This window comes from Jaculus jaculus, chromosome 6 (assembly GCF_020740685.1).
Source record: "Jaculus jaculus isolate mJacJac1 chromosome 6, mJacJac1.mat.Y.cur, whole genome shotgun sequence".
In the NCBI taxonomy this organism is placed as follows: Eukaryota; Metazoa; Chordata; class Mammalia; order Rodentia; family Dipodidae; genus Jaculus; species Jaculus jaculus.
In genome coordinates this window covers 71,264,553-71,290,322 of record NC_059107.1, presented here as the reverse complement: position 1 = coordinate 71,290,322, position 25,770 = coordinate 71,264,553, and the positions used below count along the sequence as shown (strand labels likewise).

Below are 25,770 nucleotides of genomic sequence, written 5' to 3'. Positions count from 1 at the left end.
TCTTGAGATGATCATGTGATTTTTGTCCTTCAGTCCATTTATATAGTGTCCTACATTTATCAATTTGCATATGTTGAACCCTCCCTGCATCTCTGGAATAAAGCCTACTCGGTCAGGGTGAAAAATCTTTCTCATATATTCTTGTATTCTGTTTGCCAATATTTTGTTGAGAATTTTTGCATCTGTATTCATGAGGGAGGTTAGTCTCTAGTTTTCCTTTTTTGTTCTGTCTTTGTCTGGTTTTGGTATTAGGGCGATACTGGCTTCATAGAAGGAGTTTGGTTGAATTCCTTCCTTTTCTTTTTTATGGAAAAGTTTGTGAGGAATTAGTATTAGTTCTTCCTTGAAGGTGTGATAAAATTCACCAGTGACTCCATTTGGGCCTTGACTTTTATTAGTTGGGAGTTTTTTTTTTAAATAACTGCTTGGATCTCAGTACTTGTTTTAGGTCTATGTAAGTGGTTAGGGCATCTTGATTTAATTTTGGTCGGTCACATAAATCAAGGAAATCATCCATTTCTTTCAGATTTTCAAACTTATTGGAATATTTGTTCCTAAAGTATGTCCTTATGATTTTTTGAATTTTGTTTCAGATTTTACTCATTTGTATCTCTTCTCTATTTTGGTCAGATTTTTAAGGGTTTATCAGTCTTGTTTATCCTTTCAAGCAATTAACTCTTTGTTTCCTTGATTCTTTGTGGGGAGTCTATTTCATTAATTTCTACCCTTATCTTTATTATTTCTTCTCATTTACTGACTTTTGCTTTTGCTTGTTCTCCCCCCCCCCCCCCCCGCAAGGACCTAAAGTGAAGCACATTAAGTTGTTTACTAGGAATCTTTCTAATTTCTTTTTTTTATTCATTTTTTATTATATATAGAGAGGCAGTGTAAGAGAGTGAGAATGAGAAAGAGAGAGAATAGGTAGGTGTACCAGGGCTCTCAGCCTCTGTAAACGAATTTCAGAGGCATGTACCACCTTGTACATCTGGCTTCTGTGGCTCCTGGGCAATTGAACTTAGCTTTTTTGGCTTTGCAGACAAATGCCTTAACCGCTACACCATCTTTCCAACCCCTCTATTTTTTTAATATAGGCAGATGAAGTGATAAGTTTCCCCCTTATATTTGCCTTCATTGTGTCCCAAAGGTTTTGGTAAGTTGTCTTCTCATTATCATTTGATTCTGTGAACTTTTTGATTTCTTATATGACCCCATTTTTCATTCAGTAGTATACTGCTTAGTTTCTATGATTTTGTTTGCTCTGTAGTTTTTCTTGCTGCTTATTTGTTATTTAATCTCATTGTGATCAGATAGAGTAAAAGGAATTATTTCAATTTTCCTGTATTTGTTAAAGTTTGTTTTGTGTCCTAATATATAGTCTATTTTAGAGAATGGTCCATGTATTGCTTAAAACAATGTGTATTCTGGAGCATTTGGATGGAATGTTTTATAGGTATCTGTTAGGTCCATTTGTTCTGTGTCCTCATTTAATCCACATGCTAGTTTGTTTATTTTTTGCTTGGATCACCTGTCAGTTTATGAGAGTGAGGTATTAAATTCACCCACTACAATGGTGCTTGGTGTTATCTGTGACCTTAATTCTGTTTTTTTTTTTTTCCCTTAAATGAGAGAGAGGGAATGAGAATGAATTGGCGCACCAGGTCCTCCAGCCACTGCAAATGAATTCCAGATGCATGTGCCACCTTGTGCATCTGGCTTATGTGGGTCCTGGGGAAATGAACCTGCATCCTTTGGATTTTCAGGCAAATATCTTAACCGCTAAGCCATCCCTCCAGCCCTATGACCTTAATTCTAATAGTATTTGTTTGATGAAATTGGTAGCAGTCATGTTAAGTAAATTTATGTTTAGAATTGTAATGTCTTCCTGTTGGAGTGTTCCTTTAATCAATATAAAGTGACTTTCTTTATCTTTCTTCACAGATACTGATTTGCATTCTATCATGTTAGATATTAGGATAACAACACCTGCTTATTTTCTAGACCCATTTGCTTTAAATACCATTTTTCATCCTTCATACTAAGATAGGGTCTGTCTTCTAATGGAAAGGTGAGTTTCCTAGAGGCAGGAAACAGATGCATCCTGCCTTTTTTTTAAAAAAATTATTTATTTATTTATTTGAGAGCGACAGACACAGAGAGAAAGATAGATAGAGGGCGAGAGACAGAATGGGCGCGCCAGGGCTTCCAGCCTCTGCAAACAAACTCCAGATGCATGCGCCCCCTTGTGCATCTGGCTAACGTGGGACCTGGGGAACCGAGCCTCGAACCGGGGTCCTTAGGCTTCACAGGCAAGCACTTAACCGCTAAGCCATCTCTCCAGCCCGCATCCTGCCTTTTAATTCAGTGTGCAAGCCTAAGTTTTTTTTGGGGTCATTGAGGACATTTTGTCTTATCTTTAAAATTTCAGTTGTACTATGGCAGCATAAGCCTTATATACAAGGTATAGAAAATAGGCACATCTCACATTTTAAATATCTTGAAAACAGTACCAATTGATTTACAAACTAACTAGTTTAACCTAGAAATTGTCAGAAAAGGATAAGTAAGACAGTATAAAGTCTTAGCACCTGTGTTTGAAACCATCTTTGATTAGTTCAGATACCTGTGTTGGTACAGATTACCCAAAGAACACTGGAAACAGAACCACAGAGTTTGAAATTATTTTTTATTATTTTTATTGTTTATTTAAATTATTTTGTCTTAAACTTGATAGCTATTGATTTTATGTACCACAGAAATTTTTATTAACATAAAACAATTTTATGTTTTATCTATGACTTAAATTTGATAAAGCTTAAGCAAGCTATCCCAACATATCCCAGGAAGATGAAAGTTATCATTACTGAAATTAAATCATTTAAACCTAAGTGATTAAACCTAGTTATGACCCTTTAATAGAATCAGCATAAATAAGACAGAAGCTATTTTTAAAGTCACAATGTCTTTAGGTATGAGTACTTCATCTTTGGAAATTAACCACTTCTATGTGAGCCTTTATAATTCACTTTACTGAGAGTGTCTTAAAGCCAGTTTTATAACCCTTAAATCATAACAAGTTAGCATCAGTGACCTGTTAATGAGTGAGGCCTTATCATAAGATTCAGTTTCTCCACTTGGCATCAGGTAAACATTAGATTTAATCCAATTAAGTGTTTTAATGAAGGGGTCCTTACCCTGATATACACATTAAGTAAGCTGGATGATTGTCTTATGTAAGGAGTTTGTAACCTGATCAAATACCTTGACTTAGTTTACCTATTTAACATTTTGTCTAGTGAGAAATTTTATCTAACAGATATGACTTTAAGTGTTTAAAAGAGAAGAACTAAATAGAACCATAGTTATATGCTGTACTCCTTTTTCCTTATCAGAGACAATTGGCCATATTTTTCTAGTCAGAGTCTGGGGGACACCTGGCTTAAACTTGCATGGGGTCTGAGATAAAGAGGGTTCCATCTGGGTTTTTTTAGAGTCCAGCTTTTTATGAATTTAAGTAGCATATGTTGGAAAGCAAGAGCAAAATGAAATTACAGAGCAGAGAGGTAAGCATCCTGACATTTCTTATTCTATTGTGAAGTTGTTTGTTTTTACATAGTAAATTTAAAAACACAAGGTGATAGACTCTTGTCTATGTTTAACCTGGTTAAACCTCTAATTACATCTGTACTTCTGACTTTGTGACCCACCTAGCATAGGCATCACCAGTGTCTAATATAAGATGAATTTAGACTAAGACTATGTCCCTATATAAAACTTTTAGAGTATCCTTAAGAGTTTGTAAACAGTTGGAAAATCTATAACTTTAGGCATGGCATTAGCCTGAAAATTCTTTTCTGTATACGCACATCCTCATTTACATACTTCAACATTCTTATCTAAGTACCACTCAAAAAGCATTTTTAAGGAGCATTCTATGTCCCAACATTGAAAAATTCCTTTCCAGTTTCTTTAATTAACTTATCTCCTTCCATTATTAACCACCTTTCTTATAAGGCTATTATGAAAAACTACACCAATTAATCAATCCTATTACTAACAAGTGAGTAGTCTAAAGACAATTTTATGTCATTTATATCAATAAGACATTAAACTAAGGCAAATATTGTTGTTATCTTGAGGCAGGCTGGCCTAGAAGTCAGGTCAGTTGCCTCCTCCTCTTAAGGACATTACAAAAAAAAATTTTTTTTTTCCTCACCACTTTTTGGAGCTCTATTGTGGCTGGGCGGGGCTTGTATACACCTTACATCAGCCCTCCCTTACACTCGGCACTCTGCAAGGGTCTGGTCTAGAACACGTGGAGGTAATGGCCAAGAAGACTGCTGGGAGGCCAAGGATTCTGACTACCAGAAGGGGAAGGGGGGGGGGCCTCCAGGACTTCCAGGAGGCCTCTGAAGAAGGTGGTCTACTGGGAGGCTGCTGAAGAAGGAGTGGGCCTGCTGGGGGCCACTGGGAGAGGAGGCAGAGACATGGCACCGGCATGGGCAGAGGCGCCATTGTCTGTCTGCCACCTGACTCTGACCCAAGCCACTTTGGAGAGCTTGAAAAGCTGGCTTGTAGTTTTGCTGCTTAAAGGGAGTGAGGGAAAGTTTCCTTCCTGAACTTTTTATTTCTCAGCCAGATAAGCTATATGGGTCCACATGGATGCCCAGAAATCTAGAAATGACCTGGGCAACTTTTTCCCAAAAGGAGCCTGTCTCCCTCTGGGAGGGCTAATTTCTTTAACTTTCAGAAGAGCTCTTATTCCGTGAATCTGAGACATACATACATACATATATATGGGAGGCAATGTTACCCATGACCGAGAAAGATTAGAAATGCCAAGACCAGAGGGCAACATTCCCGAGGGCTGATTAGCACATGGGGTACTCCCCAAAGGTCCAGGCGTGAGCCTGTCCACAAGTTTAAGAGGCGGCAACCTGCCCTACAGGCTTTTTAGAGGTCAATGTGTTACGTTTTTTTTTTTTTTTTTGGTGTCAGAGAGAAATAGATAGAGGGTTTTTGCCAACACCCAGCGGGCTGTCGGGGTCCAGGCAGAGGACGGCTGGCCTCAGTCAATACCGAAGAGTGGCCTCGGCCAAGAGACATCAGTTGCCAGTTTGTTGTGTCTGGCCAGATGAGTCTATGTCCTTAAAGGGCGGCTCAATAATACCAAACACTGTAGAATGGGAGCTGGTCTCCCCAGTAGGTTGGCTCTGTCCTTTGGGGCAGGGACCCCACTCAAATGAGGGGGCAAGACATATTGAGCCTCCTCCAGGTCTGCCTTTATGGTGTGTCCACCAGGGACATACGACCTGTTCAAAATTACAGAGTTACAAATGCCGTGGATGTGGCTTGCCAGCAAACAGAGTTAAAAAAAGGGAAGAAAAAAGGAAAGGAACAAAGACAGAAACACACCAGCTGGCAACCTGAACTCCACGTGTTGGGGTCCTCAGGATCTCTGGGGGGATCCAGGGTGAGCCCCCAAATGTTGTGCCCAGTTCTCGGCGCCCCCAGTGACCATCAAGGAGATGTATGCAAAGGCAAGGAGCTTTATTTTGGTCTTAAGCTCGGTCTCTTGACTTCACCAACACAGTGGGTCCATGCAAGAGCCCTGAGCAGCAGGGGGGCAGGTTTTTTATAGGAATTTGAACAAAGAAGTAGGGGACTGGTTACATGATTGGTAGATTTAAGTAGTAACTGTACTTGTATTTTTCTGATAGGGTTAGGATGCTGGGGTCAGAGCTGGTGGGCAGGGGGCTAGGAGAATTTTAAGCAGATTAGGTAACCCTTATTGTGTTTGGCTATGTGTGTTTGAGGAACTTAAGCAACTTGTCTTATGACTAGAGAAATGTGTGGCATAAGCAGTTTGTGATCTTTTTTCAGTAACTGTTAAATTCTTATTTAAACCTTGCTGGGAAACAGAAACTCAGGCCTACTGGTGACTTTGAAGCCTGTCATGACATTCCTCTGGTTCCTGAGTCCTTCACTTTGATTCCATTGTGATCAAATAGATGATGCTTCTCCTTGCAAGGCAGGCAGAAATTAACCCCTTCCTTCCATAAGCTGTGTATACTTGGGTGTTTTATTCTACTAGTGAGAAGGTAACTGCTATAGCATCTGAATTCTGAAAAATTCATATGATAAGGCAAGCCAAAGAATATCTCCTTCCCAAGACAGTAGCATGTTTACATATTTAGGCTAATAAGAGTGAGGACTGGTGTTACCTCTTTAGAAGATGGATTTGTACAAATGCATGTTAGGAAGCTGGCATTCTGTTAAGGTTGCATTCAGAGAATGCAGTTGTCTTAATCTTTTGCCCAGCATTCTTTGTTGTTCTGGACAGGTGCATCCTGAGTTCTGGGTTGGGTGTTGGAATACACTTTGGTTACCAACTCCAGATAGTGCTGAATTTGAAAGTCAGATCTATTGTACAGCCTAGGTTATGTATGTGCACTTGGATATTAATGTGAGAATACAGTTGAATGGTTGACTGGACAAAGTAATACAGTCCTAGTGATACCTTCCTAGACCCTCTTTTGAAAGATGGATTCTCTGTCCTGAAACAAAATATTGTGTTTTATGAAAAAGTATATGCTCATACTTGTGTTTTGACTTATGGAATAATTATTCTCTGTGAACACATAGATCTGCTTTTCAAATAGGAAACATTATTTTGTAGGAATGTACATTTGAAAAGTAAGAAATAGAAACCCTATATATAGTCAATTTTTGACATGGTGCCAGAAAAGCATAATGAATTAGCGTTTCATGGTCTAACATCATATATATATTTTTTTCTTAGCTGTGACATTTCGGCAGATTGTTATGCAAAACAGTTTTGTGTCTCTGTGTGACTGGGAAGACAGCTGTTAGTCTTAATGAGGAGTGCTAGCATTACAGTATTTCCATTGATTGAGACCCACGGAGGGAGCAGAATGTTCCAGATCAAGCAGTGGTGTGTGGTGAGAAGGTACCATACTGTCAGCTGGAAGTACATGCTCGGCTGCTCTCCACGACAAGATAAATGAGTTTTGCTGGGGTTTGGCAGAATCTGAAGCTTTTCCAGTGAGTGGTTGTAGCTCACCAGCCTCCCTTTGGGACCCATAGTCTGAGGGTGCCTTTAAAACTACTGCCTCTTTGCCAATTTTTTCCTTTTGATGTCCTACAATACCTGTCATGATCATGATTTATTTAAAACCTAATGTCTTTTAGCATTTCATTAACATAGGGTTAGATCTTTTTTGAGCTCCCCACCCCCCATTAAGTTAGCAAAATGGTAGCTGTAATTTAACTGGGCCCAAACCTTCTGAAGAATACAATCTAAACAGAAGTCAGAGCCTTGTGTGCTTTCTAAAAGATCTACCAGTAGCTGAAGCTGTTTCATTTAAGGAACAGTAGCTACTAATTTATAATCAGATCCTACATTGTTTATTTCTTTAAAGAATACATTGGGTTGATTTTACAGATTTATATTGACTACCCGTCTCTCCTCTCCCTTTATTGTATATTGTATACTTCTATGTGCAAGATTTTTGTTTGTTTTTGTTTTTGTTTTTCAAGGTGTAGGGTCTCACTCTAATCCAGAGTAACCTGGAACTCACTATGTAGTCTTAGAGTGGCCTCAAACTCATGGCAATCCTCCTGCCTTTGCATCATGAGTGCTGGGATTAAAGGTATGTGCCACCGCAGACCTGACTGAGATTGTGTCTTTTATACCCTGTCTAAGTGCAGTACAGAGATTTCAGTCTGGGTGTTTTTGCCTCCTGGGAGACATTGTTGATTTTCATATGTGGGGATGGGTACTCACTTGTGTCTTGAGCAGAGGCAGGGAGGCTGCCATCCCCACAGTGCTCAGGATCTCCCCAGCAGAGAAAGATCCCCCCTAGTGTTGATTGCAACTGGAGAATTGCCCTTTTCATACTGCAGGAGCCTGTGCTATGGCAACAATTGTCTTTCAAAAGGCAGATGTCTGAGATAAAAATGTTATCACTATCCTATTAGTCTTGATTGTGTTCCCTGAACCTAAGTATTACATCATAGCTTATTGTCAAGGCTTGTTGAAACTCATTGATTCTTAGTTGCTACTGTGATGTAGTTTAGAAAATCTTGTATTAATGCACTTTTGAACTTGAATTTAATTAGAATTTCACTGTATCTATTTAAATTAAGATTAAATTAAATTCACAGTTTTGATAAATGGGACAAGGTGACTGCAGTGGGCTCATCTTATCACAAATAAAACATAAATTCATACCTCATAGCTTCAGTGACAGGAACAACTGCCATTTAAATTGGAATTCCTACATTCTAAGAAGTTAAGAGGTATATCCAGGATGCAGGAACCAAGAATTCGTCCATGCAGACTAATGATTTATATGGGTAAGAAAATACCTCATGTCGTAGAGAGGTGGTGGTTTGCATGTTTGTCATCTGTAGGGCAACTTCAGTCATGTTGTGAATGGTGGGAGAGGTTTTGAACCTTTGTGTGGTGTGAGTGGCTCCAGTTTTTGTCATGGGGCAGAAGCTGCTGCACCAGTTATCTTTTTCTTTTAGTTTTCTCTTTTCCCCTTTACTTCAATACCTTACAAGTTAATCCTGGCCTTTGCTTTCAAAGACATTTAGGAATCACACTGTCAGGTCATATGTATGTGGAGGTCAAATGTTTGGGGGAATGTTTCTATGTACTTAAAGGACAGAGGTTGATGTCAGGTGTTTTCCTCTGTTACTCTTCACCTTTTTTCTTTTTTTGAGAGAGGGTCTCTCACTAGCATGGAGCTCACCAGCTAAGCTAGACTAGCCAGCCAGTGAGCTGTATGAACAATATTTGAGTTTTTCTCATATTTAAATCTATTATATTCATATATATAATATATATACACACACATAAATAATATTTTATTTTTGTTTTTTGATATGGGGGGTGGGGATAGGCAGGCCAGGGCCTCTAGTCACTGCAAATGAACTCCAGATGCATGCGCCACCATGTGCATCTGGCTTACATAGGTACTGGGAATCGAACTTGGGTCCCTAGGCTTCACAGACAAGTACCTTAACAGCTAAGCTATCTTTCCAACCCTTAATCCATTTTTTTCTTTTTTATTTATTTTTTTTCTTTTCACAATTTTTATTAACATTTTCCATGATTATAAAAAATATCCCATGGTAATACCCTCCTTCCCCCCCCCCCCCGCACTCTTTCCCCTTTGAAATTCCATTCTCCATCATATTACCTCCCCATCTCAATCATTGTACTTACATATATACAATACCAACCTAGTAAGTACCCTCCTCTCTTCCTTACTCTTCCCCTTATATCTTCTTTTTAAACTTAACTGGCCTCTGCTACTAAGTATTTTCCTTCTCACGCCCTTAATCTATTTTTATTGACAATTTTTATGTATGCACTAAATGTGCATTTTGGTTGCCTTCCCTGCCTCCATCTTTTTCCCATACCAATCTTTCTTCCTCTACCCCCTTCCTCTGTGAACCTAGTCCCTATACTACTTTTTAATTGAAAATTATGAATTTTATTATATGACCTTATTGGGTGTTGGTCATATTCCCATCAGGTTTCCTCTCCCTTGCCCCAGTCCACTGAGGGTCCTCTTCAGTGAGGTTATTGGTGTTCCCTATGGGGTCATGAATATATCAGTCAGTTTCTGAGGATGGGGGAGGCAGTGCCTCTGGATGCACCTTCCCACCCTGTGGCTCTTATAATCTTTCTACCCTCTCTGCCACAATGTTCCCTAAGTCTTGGTTAGTCTTATAAGACTAGTGGAAAGCTATGTGAATTTCTGCTTTGAAGCACTTTGAGTGTCTTTAGCATCTATTGCCATTTTCTCTTTTTTGTTTTTCTTCCACTTTACCTCCCCCTTTTCCCTTCCCCTCCCCCTCCCCTTGTCCATTTACCCCTCCCCTCCCCGAGACAGGGTGTGGTGGTTTGGTTCAGGTGTCCCCCATAAACTTAGGTGTTCTGAATGCTAGGTTCCCAGCTGATAGAGATTTGGGAATTAATGCCTCCTGGAGGGAGTGTATTGTTGGGGGCTGGCTTATGGGTATTAAAGCCAGTTTTCCCTTGCCAGTGTTTGGCCCACCCTCCTGTTGCTATAGTCCACCTTATGTTGGCCAGGGAGTGATGTCCACCCTCTGCTCATGCCATCATTTTCCCCTGCCATCATGGAGCTTCCCCTCAAGCCTGTAAGCCAAAATAAATCTCTTTTTCCCAGAAGCTGCTCTTGGTTGGGTGATTTCTACCAGCAATGCGAACCGGACTGCAACACAGGGTTTCACTCTGTAGTCCTGGTGGGCTGGAACTCACTAGGTAGCCCAGGCTGGCTTTCAACCCTTAGCAGTCCTGCTGCTTCAGCCTGCTGGGATGACAGCTACAAGCCACCAAACCCAGCTATGAGTACCTGTTTTCAAATATTTTTGTGTATACACTCAATAGTGGAATTGCTATATATAGAATATAGTCTTTGCTTGAATGTTTGATGAACTTCTACACTTGTTACCCAATCATGTCTTGCCTTTTTACATTCCCACTACAACTACACAAGAATTCTAATTTTCCATCACTCCCATGTGGTGTTTTAATGCTAGATACTCTAGTGGGTGTGCAGTAATATCATACTATTTTTTGTTTTAATTTCTGCCTTTGGATTTTGTCAAGGTAGTGTCTTGCTCTAGCTAGACTGACCTGGCACTCACTCTGTATATAGTCCCAGGCTGGCTTCAAACTCATGGTGATCTTCCTACCTCTGCCTCCCGAGTGCTGGAATTAAAGGTGCGCATCACCACACCTGGTACACTGTGGTTTTGATTTTTACAACCTGATGACTAGTGATACTGAGCTTCCTTTCCTGTGCTTTTTATTCATATGTATATCTTCTTTGGAAAAACATGTATTAACATTTTTTTTGCCATTTTTGAATTGTCCTCTTAGTGCTTTTCTATCATTCCTATGTTTTGATTTGATTACATTAGGAGCTGCAGTTGGAGTGGATATATATATATATATATATATATATATATATATATATATATATATATATATATATATATGGCCAGGCATGGTGGTGCATGCCTTTAATCCCAGCTCTTGGGAGGTACAGAGGTAGGTGTATTGCCATGATGAGTTTGAAGCCACCCTGAGGCTACACAGTGAATTCCAGGTCAGCCTTGGCTAGAGTGAAGCCCTACCTTGAAAAATCAAAATAGAGAGAGAGAGAGAGAGAATGGGTACTCCAGGGTCTTTAGCCACTGGAAACAAACTAGACACGTACGCACCACCTTGTGTATCTGGCTGTCCTAGGGGAATCGAACCTGGGTTCTTTGGCTTTGCAAGCAAGTGCTTTAACTGCTAAGTCATCTTTCCAGTGCTGGAATGGATTTTTATTTTAGTTCATTGCCATCAGACATAAATATATAGAAATTTGACAGATTCTGTTTAACTCATTTTTTCAGTAACTTCTTAGGTACAAGATAGTAAGACAATGTAGAAATAGACTGCATTTTTCTACCCCAATTGACAAAGAATCAGAGGGGATAATTTTAAGAGGTAGAAGCAGTTTGCAAAGTCAGAGGTCACTGTAGGCTAGCCCACCTCTCTAGCCTTTTCACCTGTTCTACCTCTACAAGCAGGGCTGTGTGCAGTACACACTGTGGGAGTATGCTGTCACATTTTATACTTTACTGTTGAAACATCTGATCCCATACCTTTTACTTGTAGCACTGTGACCTCTGCTGTGTTCACCGTGGGAGACAACGTTGTATCAGGCAGTGATGACCGCACAGTGAAAGTCTGGGATTTAAAAAATATGAGATCCCCAATTGCAACTATTCGCACAGACTCTGCCATTAACCGGTAAGAGTTGATTCCAATTTAATGCCTTGTGTAACTGATGTAGTCTTGAGAAAAGTGAATTAGCCTTCTAGGTGGGGAGGTCCCTGTGGGAACTGGAAGCTAAGTGCATTCCAGTCTCTAATGCCATAGGCAGACAGCACCTGTGGTTTACTAATCTAGTTTGCCTTCAAATATGAGTAATGAGAAATGTCCTATTGTATCATTATCTGCAAATTTAGAAACTTATGCTGTCACTGTTTTACACATAATTTGATTTTATCTCTTCTTTGCAGAATCAATGTATGTGTTGGCCAAAAAATCATAGCCCTCCCACATGACAACCGACAAGTGCGATTGTTTGATATGTCAGGAGTGCGACTGGCACGGCTTCCCAGGAGCAGTCGACAGGTAAATGGTTATGTAATGTTCACTGAGCACGGTCGAGGAGAGGTTCGGATTTCACATTTTAAACCTGTGCCATGTAGAAGAAATACAATGTGAGCCACGTTGAAATTAGGAAATCACCATATGCTAAAGGGAGAGCAATGAAAGAAGTTAATTTTAACATTTATTTTCTTACTAACAAGGAATTGTGTAGTCAAGCATTGGGCGTGTTAGATGTAGGGTTGTAGGAGCTCTTTGAGGTAGGACCCTACCTCCACCTTCAATCAGAAAACACCTTTTGTCTATGATGGGTTGCCACAAGAGAAAGAAGTATAATTTTTCCTGTAAGTTAAAGGATTGCCCCTTGCTAACTTATGGTGTGGTGTATAGGTGTTAGGCTTGTTTTTCTGTGGGTAGTATTCAGATCACCCACCATAGTGTCTGTACTGCATGATAGGCATCATTTACCATGGTTACACTCAGGCCAGCTCAGGTGAAATCTCTGCAGGGATGCCCAGGTGCTTGCATTCAGGCTATTTCTTGGCCTCTGATCTTCTGTGAAGTGGTGGTCAGAGTTTCTGTGTGGGTGATGAGAATCAGGTTATTCTTCCATTGGTAGGTAGTGGAGGTTGCTGTCAAACGTATAGACTCCCTCATTTATTGAGGCATGTTTTTTTAGGCCTTCATGTTTAGTTGAACTCCTAAACCCAATCATTCTGCTTTTGTTTTCTTTTGGTCTTCTCTGAATGATACTGTGATGTCAGAAGAATAAGGCAGTTTTTTCTGTAAATGAATCCATTTCTTGTCCCTCTAACTCACTTGCCTGTCCAAATGCATGCACAACTGAGCATTGCTGGTGCCCTGCATAGCTCTATTTATTTGCAACTGGGAGTAGATAGAAGGGGGACAGACAGAATGGGCATGCCAGGGCTTCTAACCACTGCAAACTAACACCAGACACATGCACCACTTTGTGCACCTGGCTTTTCATGGGTACTGGGGAATTAAACTTGGGTTGTTAAGCTTTGTAGGCAAGTACCTTAAACTTTTTATTGGACAGTTTCTGTAAGTACAGACAATAAACCATGAAAATCCCCTCCCTCCACTCCTAGTTTCCTCTTCTCAAATCTACCCTCCATCGAATCCCCTCCCCCTTCCAATTAGTTTCTCTCTTTTTTAAATATTTCATTTTTTTTTGTTTATATGAGGTACAAGGAGAGAGGAGAAATTCAAACAAACTCCAGACACATGGCACCTTGTTTATCTGGCTTATATTGGTCCTGGGGAATTGAACCTGGGTCCTTTGACCTTGCAGCCTTAACCTAAGCCATCTCTCCAGCCCTTTTTCTCTTTTATTTTGATTTCATTATCTTTTCCTCCTATTATGAAGGTCTTGTGTAGGTACTGTCAGGCACTGTGAGGTCATGAATATAAAGACCATTTTGTGTCTGGAAGATTGCATTATAAGCAGTTCTATCCTTCCTTTGGCTCTTACAATCTTTCTGCCACCTCTTCCTCCATGGACCCTGAGCGTTGGAGGGTGTGGTAGAGATGCCTCAGTGTTGAACACTCCTCTGTCACTCCTTTTCAGCACTATGGTGCCTTTTGTGTCATTCCAGTGGTCAACAGCCATCTGAAAAAAGGAGCTTCTCTAACCAAAAGTGAGTAGCATTAGTATATGAGTATGAAATTTAAAGTGCTTACATGGCAGTTTGGTGAGCACAATATATGCATTTAGCCAGATAACAGCAGATGTTACTCCCTTAGTGCTCATGACCTACCTAGCCATAGGCTTTTTTCTAGATTTTCAGACTAGGCATGTATTCCCTTCCATGGAGCATGCCTCCAGTCCAAATAGAGTACAGATTGTTTCCCCCATAACATTCATGCCACTATTGCACCAGTAGGTACATTTGGCCTGGCTGACCAATCTTAAGGCTTTCAGAGTCCACTGCTGTTTAACACCATTGATGACTTCTCTCTCCCAAAGGGCTATGTGCAGCATAGCTCTTTCTAGCTTTCTGACTGTTAGTCAACAGGGAAGCAGTTTCCACTTTAGCTCTAGCTTTATATCTCAGTGACCTGTAGCCTAAGCATGTGGAATCTTCAGCAATAGTGTCTTACCATGTAGTTCTGGTGGTCAACCAAAACCCTTGGTAATGGCCTGTACTGTTTTGGGAGCATCAAGGACCTTCCTGGCCAACAACTTGCTGGAAGATCTTCAACCCTGGGCACTGAAATGTTTCTTGTAAGTATGCATGGCTTCTAGGTATAGCATTATTCAAAGAAGTAGGTTTCTATATAGCTGATTCATAACATCTTAAATTTTGACTACTCCCCCCACCCTTCCTTTCCTCTACCTCCTCCCCTGATACCACTTATATCACCCCTTTCCCTGATTCCACTTAGACCCCAGTAATTTTCCCATCTGCTTGCTTATACACCTACAATGCCTTGCCTTCCTCTTCAGCCCTCTTCCCTTATAGTCCTGTTCTAGCTTCTTGGCTGTACTACTGACTTTTACTCCATCTCACATATATATCTAAAAATATGTAGCTAGGATCCACTTATGACAGAGAACATGTAGCATTTGACTTTCTGGTCCTGGGTTACCTCACTTAATATAATCCTTTCCAGATCCATCTATTTCCATGCAAGTTTCATTTTTCTTTTTCTTTTTTAAATTTTATGTATTTATTTGAGAGTGGGGGAGGAGGGAGAGATGGGAAGAGGCAGATAGAGAGATTGGGTGTATCAGGGCCTTCTAGCCATTGCAAACGAACTCCTGACAAATGAGCCACCTTGTTCATATGGCTTAGGAGGGTACTGGGTAATTGAACCTGGGTCCTTAGGCTTCACAGGCAAGCATCTTAACTGCTAAGTCATCTTTCCAGCCCTCATTTTTCTTTACTGCTGAATAGAACATTATATAAATGTACCACATCTTCATTGTCCAGTCATCAGTTGAAGAACATCTAAGCTGGTTCCATTTCCTAGCTACTGTGAACAGAGCAGCAATATACATAGATGAGCAAATATCTCTAAGGTAGTGAGAAGAGTCATTAGGATATATATATATGCTTAGGAGTGCTATAGCTGAGTCATATGGTAAATCTATTTTAGTTGTCTCAGAAACCTCCACACTGATTTTCACAATAGCTATTGTGCCAGTTTACATTCCTACCAACAATGTAGAAGGGTTCCTCTTTTTCCATATTCTTGCCAACATCTATTTCCATTTATTTTTTTAAAATATTTTTACTTATTTATTTGCAAGCAGACAGAGAGGGAAGGAAGGAGAGAGAGAGAGAGAGAGAGAGAGAGAGAGAGAATGGGCATAGCAGAGCCTCTCGCTCCTGCAAATGAACTCCAGATGCATGCACCACTTTGTGCATCTGGCTTTATGTGGTTAAATAAGCTGTGCCTTAACTGCTGAGCCATTATTCCAGCCACTTGTTTGTTTTCTTGATGATAGCCTTCTGACAAGATTGACATGGATTCTCAAAGTAGTTTTAATTTGCATTTCCCTCATGGCTACAGATTTAGAACATATTTTTACATGCTTATAGGCCATGTGTATTTCTTCTTTGCTTTTTCTTGTTTTGGTTTTTCAAGGTAGGGTCTTGCTGTAGTCCAGACTGACTTGGAATTTACAATGTAATCTCAGGGTGGCCTCCAACTCATGGTGATCCTCCTACCCAGTGCTGGGATTAAAGGCATGCACTACCATGCCCGGCTTGTATTTCTTCTTTTGAGAATTCTCTATCCTGTTTCATAGCTCTTCCCCTGTTTTTTGAGGTAGGATCCTGGAATTTACTATGTAGGATTAGGCTGTCCTTAAACTCATAGCTATATTCTTGTCTCTGCCTCCTAAGTGCTGGGAATAAGGCATGTGCCACCATACACAGTTTTTGATTAGGTGGTTTGATTTCTTTTTTAAAAATTAATTTATTTATTTGAGAGAGAGAGAAAAAAAAGGCAGTTGTAGAGAGAATGGTCACGCCAGAGCCCTTCCAGCCACTGCATATGAAATCCAGATACATGTGCTACCTTGTGCATCTGGCTTATGTGGGTTCTCATCCTTTGGCTCTGCAGGCAAGCACCTTAACTACTAATCCATCTCTCCAGCCCTTGATTTCTTATTATTTAGGTTTTTGAGTTCTTTGTATACTGTGGATATTAATTCTTTGTCAAATATATAGTTGGCAAAGATTTTCTCCCATTCTGTAGATTGTCTCTGCTCTATTCAGTGTCCTTTGCTGTATAAAAGCTTTTTTTCAGTTTTCTGAGGTAGGGTCTCACCCTAGCTCAGGCTGACCTGGAATTCACTATGTAGTCTCAGGGTGGCCTTGAACTTATGGTGATCCTCTAACCTCAGCCTCCTGAGTACTGGGGCTTTTTAATTTAATGTGGTCTTAGTGGTTGATGGGTGGTTTTACTTCCTGAGCAAATGGGGTTCTACTCAGGAAATCATTGCCTATGCTACTATGTTGGAAATATTTTTCCTACTTTTTCCTCTAGCAGTTTCAAAGTTTCAGGTGTGATAGTAAGGTCTTTGATCTATTTGGACTTGATTCTTGTGCATGAGAGAGATAAGGATCTATTTTCATTCTTCTACATGTAGATACCCAGTTTCTCCAGCACAAATTGTTCTTCAATGAGTATTTTTGATATTTCTGTCAAAACTCAGATGGTATAGCAGCCTGAGTTTACATCTGGGTCCTCTATTCTGTTCCATTGATCTAAGTGTCTATTGTGTGCCAGTACCATGCTATTTTTGTTACTGTGGCCCTGTAATATATCATAAAATCAAAAAAAAAAATCAAAAATTTTTGTTGCTTAGAATTGTTTTGACTATTCCATGCTTTTTGTGCTTCCAAATGAATTTTAGGATTGTTTTGATTTATTATAGTGAAGAATGCCAGTGGAATTTTGATGAGGGTTGCATCACATCTTTAGATTACTTTTGATACGATTGACATTTTGGGGCTAGAGAGATGGCTTAGCAATTAAGATGCTTGCCTGCAAAGACTAAGGACCCAGGCTTGATTCCCTAGTACCCCATATAAGCCAGATGTACAAGGTGCCACATGTGTCTGGGGTTTGTTTTCAGTTGCTAGAGGCCCTGGCACAGCCATTCTCTTTCCCTCCCTTCTTCCCTCTCTTCCTCCTTCCCTCCCTCCCTCTCTCTCAAAACATAAATAAATTAATTAAAAAAACAGAAGACTTTTATATAAAAAGGTTGACATTTTCACAGTATTTATTCTTCCAATCCAAGAACATGAGTTGTCTTTCACTTTCTTGTATCTTCTGCAATTTCTTTTTGAGTGTATAAAAGTTTTTATTGTAGAGATCCTTTACTTCATTGATTAGGTTTATTCCAAGATACTTTGTTTATTTTTTTTTAGGTAATTGTGAATTGGAGTGTTTCTCTGATTTCATCCTCAGCATGTTTGCTGTTGGTATATAGAAAGGCTCCCCATTTTCTGTATGTCAGTTTTGTATTCTGCTACATGCTAAAAGCATTTATCACCTCTAACAGGTAGAATCTTTAGGGTGCTTTATTTATGGAATCATAGTATCTGTGAAGAATGATAATTTGACTTCTTCCTTTCTAATTTGTATTCTTTTTATTTGTGTCTCTTGCCTTATTGATAAGACTTCCAGTACTATATTAAAATGGGGACAGTGTTGATTCCTTGTTGTTGTTGTCTCATTTCATGGTGTAAAACCTCAAAGTACAGTTGATGAGGCATAGCCAGCTCTGCATGAGATGTGCCCTTCAAGCCCTAAAAGGGGTTTGAGATGGAGTGTGCAGTGGGGGTTTGCTATGAACATAGCAACCCTTCTCTTTAAGTGCATGCAGCTTCTGAAAAGCAGCTTCAGGTTTTTTTTTTTTTGGGGGGGGGGGTTTTCAAGGTAGGGTCTCACTCTAGCCCAGGCTGACCTGGGATTCACTATGGAGTCTCAGGGTGGCCTCGAACTCACGGCAATCCTCCTACCTCTGCCTCCCGAGTGCTGGGATTAAAGGCGTGCGCCACCACGCCCGGCTAGGTTTTTTTTTTTTTAACCACAAAATTATTAGTCTTTATATTCTTTGCTTTAAGTGTACATCATAGAAAATGTCCTCATGAAATTATAGTTAAAAAAAAAACTTCACATTCCCTAGCAATACCATAAATTGTCTACCTAGGAGAGATTTTTATTTTTTATTTTTGGAAATTTTTATATTTTTATAACTGTTGAGTATCATTAATGAATAATCTAAGTCATGTCTTCAGTATAGTAGGACATGAGGGCCCAATGAGAGGAAGCTTCCTCAGCTGACCAATTTTGAAAAGAGAAACAAACACTTGTAGGAACTTTTTTCCTTCACTACTAGGTATTGAACCCAGGGCCTTCACTCTTGCTAGGCAAGTACTCTACCCCCGTGCTAGACACAAATTAGTCCTTTTTATTTTTAGATTGGAATTTACATAGTTGCCCAGGCTGGCCTCTGACTTGAACTCTCCTACCCAAGCCTCTCAAGTAACTGGGATGTGAGTATGCTACCCAACTTATTAGAGTGTGATTATTACTACTTTTCAAATATATTTATTTGTTGTGAGGAGAGAAAGAATGGATGGATGAAAGAATAAATACGCTTACAAGGGCCTCTTGCCCTACAAATAAACTCTAGGTGCATGTGCCATACACGTCTGGCTTTATGTGGGTATTGGGGAATTGAACCTGGGTCAACTCAGGGAGGCAAGCAAGCACCTTTAATCACTAGGCTATCTCCCTAGCTCTTGTTTGAACTTTAAAGTAAAAAGCGCTACTGATTTAAAATTGTTTTACTTTGGGAATAGTAAAGGCAGCATTTTCCATGAGTGTGTTTCAGGAAACTGTTAGGAGGAACTAACCTCAAGGTAAAGATTTCCTGCAGTACAATCATTAGTGAAATATAGGCTTTCAAATGAGTGAATAACACAGGTTTTAATGTGAGAGTGTGTGTTATGACTGTGGGTTGTTTTGTGCAGTCCTACATTGTGTTTGTATATCTTCTTGTTTAGGATGGATGATGATGCTGTGAGTACATAGGGTATGCAAGTCTCCATCTCCCCAGGGGTGACAGTGTTGGCTTGTTAAACCAGATGTGGCTGTTAGTAAATATCTTTAATATTTATTTATTTGAGAGAGAGAAAGACAGAGAGAAAGAGGGAGGGAGAGAAAGAGGAGGAGGAGGGAGAGAATGGGTACGCCCAGGCTTCTAGCCGTTGCAAACAAACTCTAGACATATGTGCCACCCTGAGCATCTCTCTGTATGTGGGTACTGGGGCATTACACTTTGGTCCTCAGGCTTTGCAGGCAAGTACCTTAACCATTGAGTTCTCTTTCCAGCCCTCCATTTGTCTTTAAATACTTCTAAAGGCATAGTTTTACTGCCAGCAAATGGATATACTTCCCTCTCTCCCAGACCTATCCTTTCTCCCCTACCTTTCTTGTCCTTTCCTCCTCCTGTCCTTTTGTTATTAAGAAGTAATGAAAGATGCCCTTTGAATCTTTTGATATGCGGTCTTGTCCATTTCAGAATTGTTTTATTTTTGCAACCTATTTGAGTTCCCCATATACATAAGTATAATTTATATTGGATATTTTACAGGAGAAAAATTTGTGCCCTTCTTTAAGTATTTCTTTTACTTGTTAAATATCAGTCAGTTTTATACACTACTGATTTTTGTACTTTGTTGCATAATAGCACTGTATTAGAGCTGTTATATTATGGGTTAATTCCTAAGTTGTTGCTTGCAGACATTCTAAATGTTGGGCTTTATTGTAACTGCTTAAATCTATATACATATAAACTAATATATTGGGCTATATGTTTTGTCAAATAGTTTGCAGTAATTTCCCCAACATTTTGAAATTTAAATGGGATTCCTGAGAATTGTAGGAATCTATCTGATAGGCCATATTTGGCACCATGTAGGTTTTGTTTTTTTTTTTAAACCTGACTCAGTTATTTGTTAAAGTGGTATTTAAAATCTTCTAGTAAATCTCTTTTACCTTATCCTCAGGTATCTTCTAGCCCCCTATTTTGTATTTAAAAATATCATACTGATCATTTTCCCCTATGTGGCCATAATCTTACAAATCTTTTTAAAATTATTTTTGGTTTTTCGAGGTAGGGTTTCACTCTAGTTCAGGCTGACCTGGCATTCACTATGGAGTCTCAGAGTGGCCTCGAACTCATGGTGATCTGCCGCGGACTGACTCTCGGGGAGATCAGGACCGAGGGAGAACAAGGGCGAAGGCTCAAGGAGAACTTGGGATTCGGCGAGGAAATGACAGACAGACACACTCTAGGTAGAATATGCTGCTGCAATTTACTGAAGTTTTCATCAAGGTTTTATACAGATTGAACAGGGAAACTTAGCAAGCCAACAAGTGATCTCAGAAATCATTAATCTAAACAATCTTAAGTATTGTTCTATTGTAAGCATACATGCAATGTTTATCAGGCAGGAAATGTACCCATTTTCTGAGAAGCATGTCTCGCATCATTGACCACAACATTATACGAACAGAAACTAGGGTAAAAGGTGTAAGGTGAATAACAGGTTACTTATTTCTTATACCCCAAGGACTGTATAAACACCAAGGCTTACGTTTCCTTGCTAAGTATTCCCATAAATGGAAGAGAATGCCATAGTCTCCTTATTCCTTTATAATTCATTTATCTATTACCGAATTCATCATATCCTCCCTCATAGGGGAGTGGAACTAGGTAGTTCCCAGCTCTGGGAGTCTACTATTAGCCCTTGATCAAGTACTGAACATATCCCCCAGGAAGTTTCCTAGTGGGAATGTCTAAGTTTTGTAACTCCTTTTCTGTAGAACTGTCATGCTTCTAATGAACATTACCGATTAACATTTCTACTTTTACTTTCTCAGGATCAGTATTGTTCTAAAACATCATAAGCTGTTTCTACTCTACACCATCTAAAAACTGTTTTAGAGTTAATTTTTTATTCCTAGTAGAGTTATACATTTCCTCCATTGCCCTAATCATAGGAGGGGCACATTCAATGTTTAGATTGTTTCTTGTACTCTGATTGTGTGCAAGATTAATAGTAAGTGTTGAATTAGCTGTTCTTAGACAAACAGCTAGAAGAAAGCAGGAAAGAAACAGCATTGGCGCCAGCAATTAGGTCGTCGTGACTTCATGGGCAGCAGGAACCTTTACAGTAACTGACTGCCAAGGGGTCACCGGGGGCATCCCTCCGAAGAGTGCTGGCCCTCTGTCCTCAGCTCTCATCCAGTACAGAAGCATCTCTGCTTGCTACACAGGCGAGGTCGCCGTGGACGTAGCAGTGATCCTCCTACCTCTGCCTCCCAAGTGCTGGGATTAAAGGCGTGCATCACCATGCCCAGCATTATGAATCATTTTTTAATGAAGAATTGGAAGTGCTTTTGGTGTGAGTCCATTTTATTCACTGACCTGCTTTTCAATGGCACTCATGCTGTCTTGTCTTTACCAGCATGTCACTGAAAGCCTGTTGCCATGTATGAAATTTATGACTCACCTTGGATAATCCTCTGTGTTAAATTTTTTTTCTCTTTTAGTCATTTGTGTAGCATAGTTGCTAATGTGCTGGAAGTTTTATAACTTGTTTCAGGAAGAATGCACTAATTTTGATTTGTCTGCTTATTCATAGGGCCACAGAAGAATGGTGTGCTGCTCTGCATGGAGTGAGGACCACCCCATATGCAATCTTTTCACATGTGGCTTTGATAGACAAGCTATTGGTTGGAACATCAACATTCCTGCACTGCTACAAGAAAAATAAGGTCACCCTTGTACCTTAGTTTTGTGGCTTGCCATGGACCTTTGATTCATGCAGCTCTTCTGCATATTAATCAGCCATTTCAGTAAGAGTTTGACCCTGGAAAGAGTGCTCTGTATTTGTTTTTTTCATATTGTGCTCAGCTTGCATGAAGTGTACAGAAAGATGTGTGATCCTATTTTTATTTTTGTCTCTAAAGTATATATATTGATCCTCTGGTCAGTAGAAGTGAAACTCACCTCCCTTGTAGCACATAAAATGCTTGTGAGTTGTTGACATTTGACAGATGAACAGTAGGGCATTACCTTTGTGTGAATTAAATGTGAACCTCTGTACTTGTGAGGTACAAATGGTCTGTTGCATTTTCTGGAATTACTACATATCTACCTTGTACTGGGAAGAATGCAGAGCTGCATTGGTGTTGGCTAATATCAGCAGGAGTGATCAAAGATTTCATATTTACTTTTGTATGAAGTTTTAGCATGTGTTGCTGTATAAATTTAGTTTCAACTCTTAACTTCTATAAAAATAACCTGGATTTGCCATATTTGTGTAGTTACTTTTGAGAAGAAAACATTTCTGCTTTTTTTTTTTAAATAGAAAGTCATTTCAATCTCCTGAAGTCTCATACTAGCAAATTCTAAAATACGATTCTAATCACTGATTTTAAATATTAAGCAAAGTTTAAAGCACTTTAGTTTATAGCTGTGGTTATAAACAGTTTTTATACGTTTCAAATTACTTATCCATTGAATGTGAGTTTGCCTTTCTTTATAGGAAGGCCCTGATACCCAAAAAGAAAATCTTACTTATTTTCTACATCTTTGGTTTGTGCATATCTAGATGGATTCACTTCCTTGGTGGCATTTGAGAGCCAACAATGCAAATAAATGAGTACTACCTCAAAAATAAACATTTAGAAAACTTTGGAGTCTCACTGTTGCCTAGCTAAAGCACTTTGGATTTATAGCTGGACTACTGAATTCAGTGTGGTAGACAAAAAAGACAATCATACCAAATGTATCCTGAAGGTAAAAGTTTCTCCAGTTAGGCTGATAACATGATAACCAGGACAGATAGTTCACAGGTAGCAAGAAGCTTTGTCTTTAGTAGCTGGGATACCTTTGAGTGCCAGTCCTACTACTGTGTGAGTGAACCTTTTATTCTTGCCTTCTTAGGAGTTACTGTTCATCTGGTATTTGTGAATTCCTGTTTCTTACTGAGTTAAACTTTTGATAAAGACATCTCAGTTAACTGTCCCTCGTGTAGTCATTCTTTATATATGGCTGGAGAGACACAGGAAGGTAATACTTAAAACTATTGTGGGGACCTTGCCTCAGCCTGTTCCACAGTTCCCTCTGTTTCCTGTCTGATGCTGGAGGGCCCCTAAGTGCTAGGTAGTTTGGTGAAGTGTTGTACTGTGCTGTACAGAACATTTAGGTGTCTTTGGAGAAACCCACAAAGAGTGAGGAATGCCTCATTATCAGTACTTTTTACTTGGGTCCTAATGAGCAATTCTTGGTAAATTCACATATGACTTAAGGAAAATGATTCTGTCTTAGAACTATTCTGTTTCATTTAAGCTCAAAACTTTGTTCTATTTTTCAAGTCCTACACTTTCTCCCATCCAAGTTTCTGAGATCAGATGAGATCTGGCACATGCAGGGTAGTATGGTCATAGACAAGTCCAATACAACACTTTCTGATCACAACTCTGACTACAGCGTTTTTGAGAATTGAAGTCAGGCTGGTCACTATGATTAATTAGCTCTTCCTGTCCTGAGTGTATATTGGTTGATGATGGAGTAATGTAGCATGATGTTTGTTACCACCTAAGTTTACCTTATAAGTAAAGATAATTGCCATATTCCCTCTCACTCCAGTGCTTATATTTAAAGTTACTAATGTAGGTGACTTCCAGAGATGAGCTACACAGGCCATGTTCTTGTATTCCTTATTTTTAAATTTGAAGTTTGTCCATATATATACATACATACATACATATATATATATATCTTAAAATGACAATTGCAAAAGCTGATTTAACCTTAAGAACCATATCTCTGCTAGGCAAACCATTTTTTTATTTTTGAAGCCTTTTTAAACTCTGTATTGATGACAGCCATTTAGTTCTATGCGGACTTAGTGACCTTCACTGCCAGTAGCTGCTCACCTACTCTTGCTAACTGGAGGGACCAACCTCTGACACCAGAAACGAGGCTCCTCACTCATTTCCATGAGGGCAGACGACCCTAATGGTGCTCAAGCAGAGTTCTCAGGAGCAGGATGAGACTTACTGTTAACTACTGTATCATCTGGCCCAATCTTATCCCACTGCTGCTTGTGGCCACATGAGTTTATGACTGGGGACATTTCACATGCGTGTGAGTGTGTGCAAGCTTGTGTTCATATGGCTGTGATTAAGTTATTAGCCACATGTGATCTCATTAGAAATAGTATTTGGAAATATGAACACATGGTATGCTGAAGTGTCCAGGATTTCATTTAATGATGGAAGGAAAATGTGTGGTTCCTGAAACACATGTTGATACAATATTTCCTAAGAGATTTGTTAGACAACCACTCCATAGCAACCACTGCATACCAGTTTTTGTAAAGTCAGAAGTTCTGTACATATTTTGAATCTGAAGACTGTAAATCATTTGTTACTCAAATCTGTGAAAACGAATTTCTTTGGAGGAAAAAGTATGCATTTATAAGTGTTCTGTGGAATCAGTTATTTTTATTGTATTGATGTAATTGTTTTACATGTTCAGTGTCTTCATTACAATATGAAATTCATTAAAATGTTTATGTTCCATAATTACTATTATAAGTTTTATGTTATTACAATCTTATGTTTTTACTTTTTTATATTTTGTTTAGTGAAACATTGTTACTAATTACATAAAAACATCACAGTTGTCTAGAAATGAAATCATTTATTATGCCCATTTGAAAATTTTTGACCTTAGGTTTAAAAACCCTATACTTGGGCTGGAGAGATGGCTTAGCAGTTACGGTGTATGCCTGCAAAGCTAAAGGACCCAGGTTCGATTCCCCAAGACCTATATTAGCCAGATGCATAAGGGGGCGCATACATCTGGAGTTTGTCTGCAGTGGCTGGAGGCCCTGGTGTGCCCATTCTCTCTTTCTCTGATAAATAAATACATAAAATATTTTTTAAAACCCTATAATTATATTTTCTATCTCCTATGCAAGAAAAGACTAGCATGTCTATGAAATATTGCTTCAATGTCTCTAACTATCCATATAATTTGCTTGCTTTCCCCTAATAACTTAGGATTTTAAAAATTACTTAAACTTGGTACATTTTAATTATATAAAAAAGAACAAAAGCCATAATATAGTAAGAAGATGAAAATCTTTCATAGAAGTTGCATAATTTAAATTTAATTTTTTATAATTTATAACAGCTTTTGGTGAAAATGAAAGTAGATTAAACAGATCTTAGCCAGGCGTGGTGGTGCATGCCTTTAATAGCACTCAGGAGGCAGAGTAGGAGGATCGCCATGAGTTTGAGGCCATTTTGAAACTCCATAGTGAATTCCAGGTCAGCCTGGGCTAGACTCAGACCCTACCTCGAAAAACCAAAAAAAAAAACAAAGACAAAAACAAAAAAACCCCACAGATCTTTAGGGTAGTAAGCATTCTATGTGAAAGATAGTATATAGTATAGTCTTTCAGTCACAAGGGATC

General features: G+C 39.2%; 1 protein-coding gene across 4 annotated transcripts in view; it reads left to right on the top strand.

Annotated features, from left to right (window-relative positions):
* Wdr37 (WD repeat domain 37) overlaps nt 1–24,874 on the top strand; it is a 118,960-nt gene extending 94,086 nt beyond the window's left edge. For all 4 annotated transcript variants that reach the window (XM_045152548.1, XM_045152550.1, XM_004662204.3 and 1 more), the window contains 3 exons: nt 11,726–11,860; nt 12,133–12,247; nt 21,922–24,874. In XM_045152548.1, the coding sequence (XP_045008483.1) occupies nt 11,726–11,860; nt 12,133–12,247; nt 21,922–22,053 (382 nt within the window). In that variant the 3' untranslated portion in view covers nt 22,054–24,874. The remainder of the gene's footprint in view (nt 1–11,725; nt 11,861–12,132; nt 12,248–21,921) is intronic.
* The last annotated feature ends 896 nt before the right edge of the window (nt 24,875–25,770 follow it).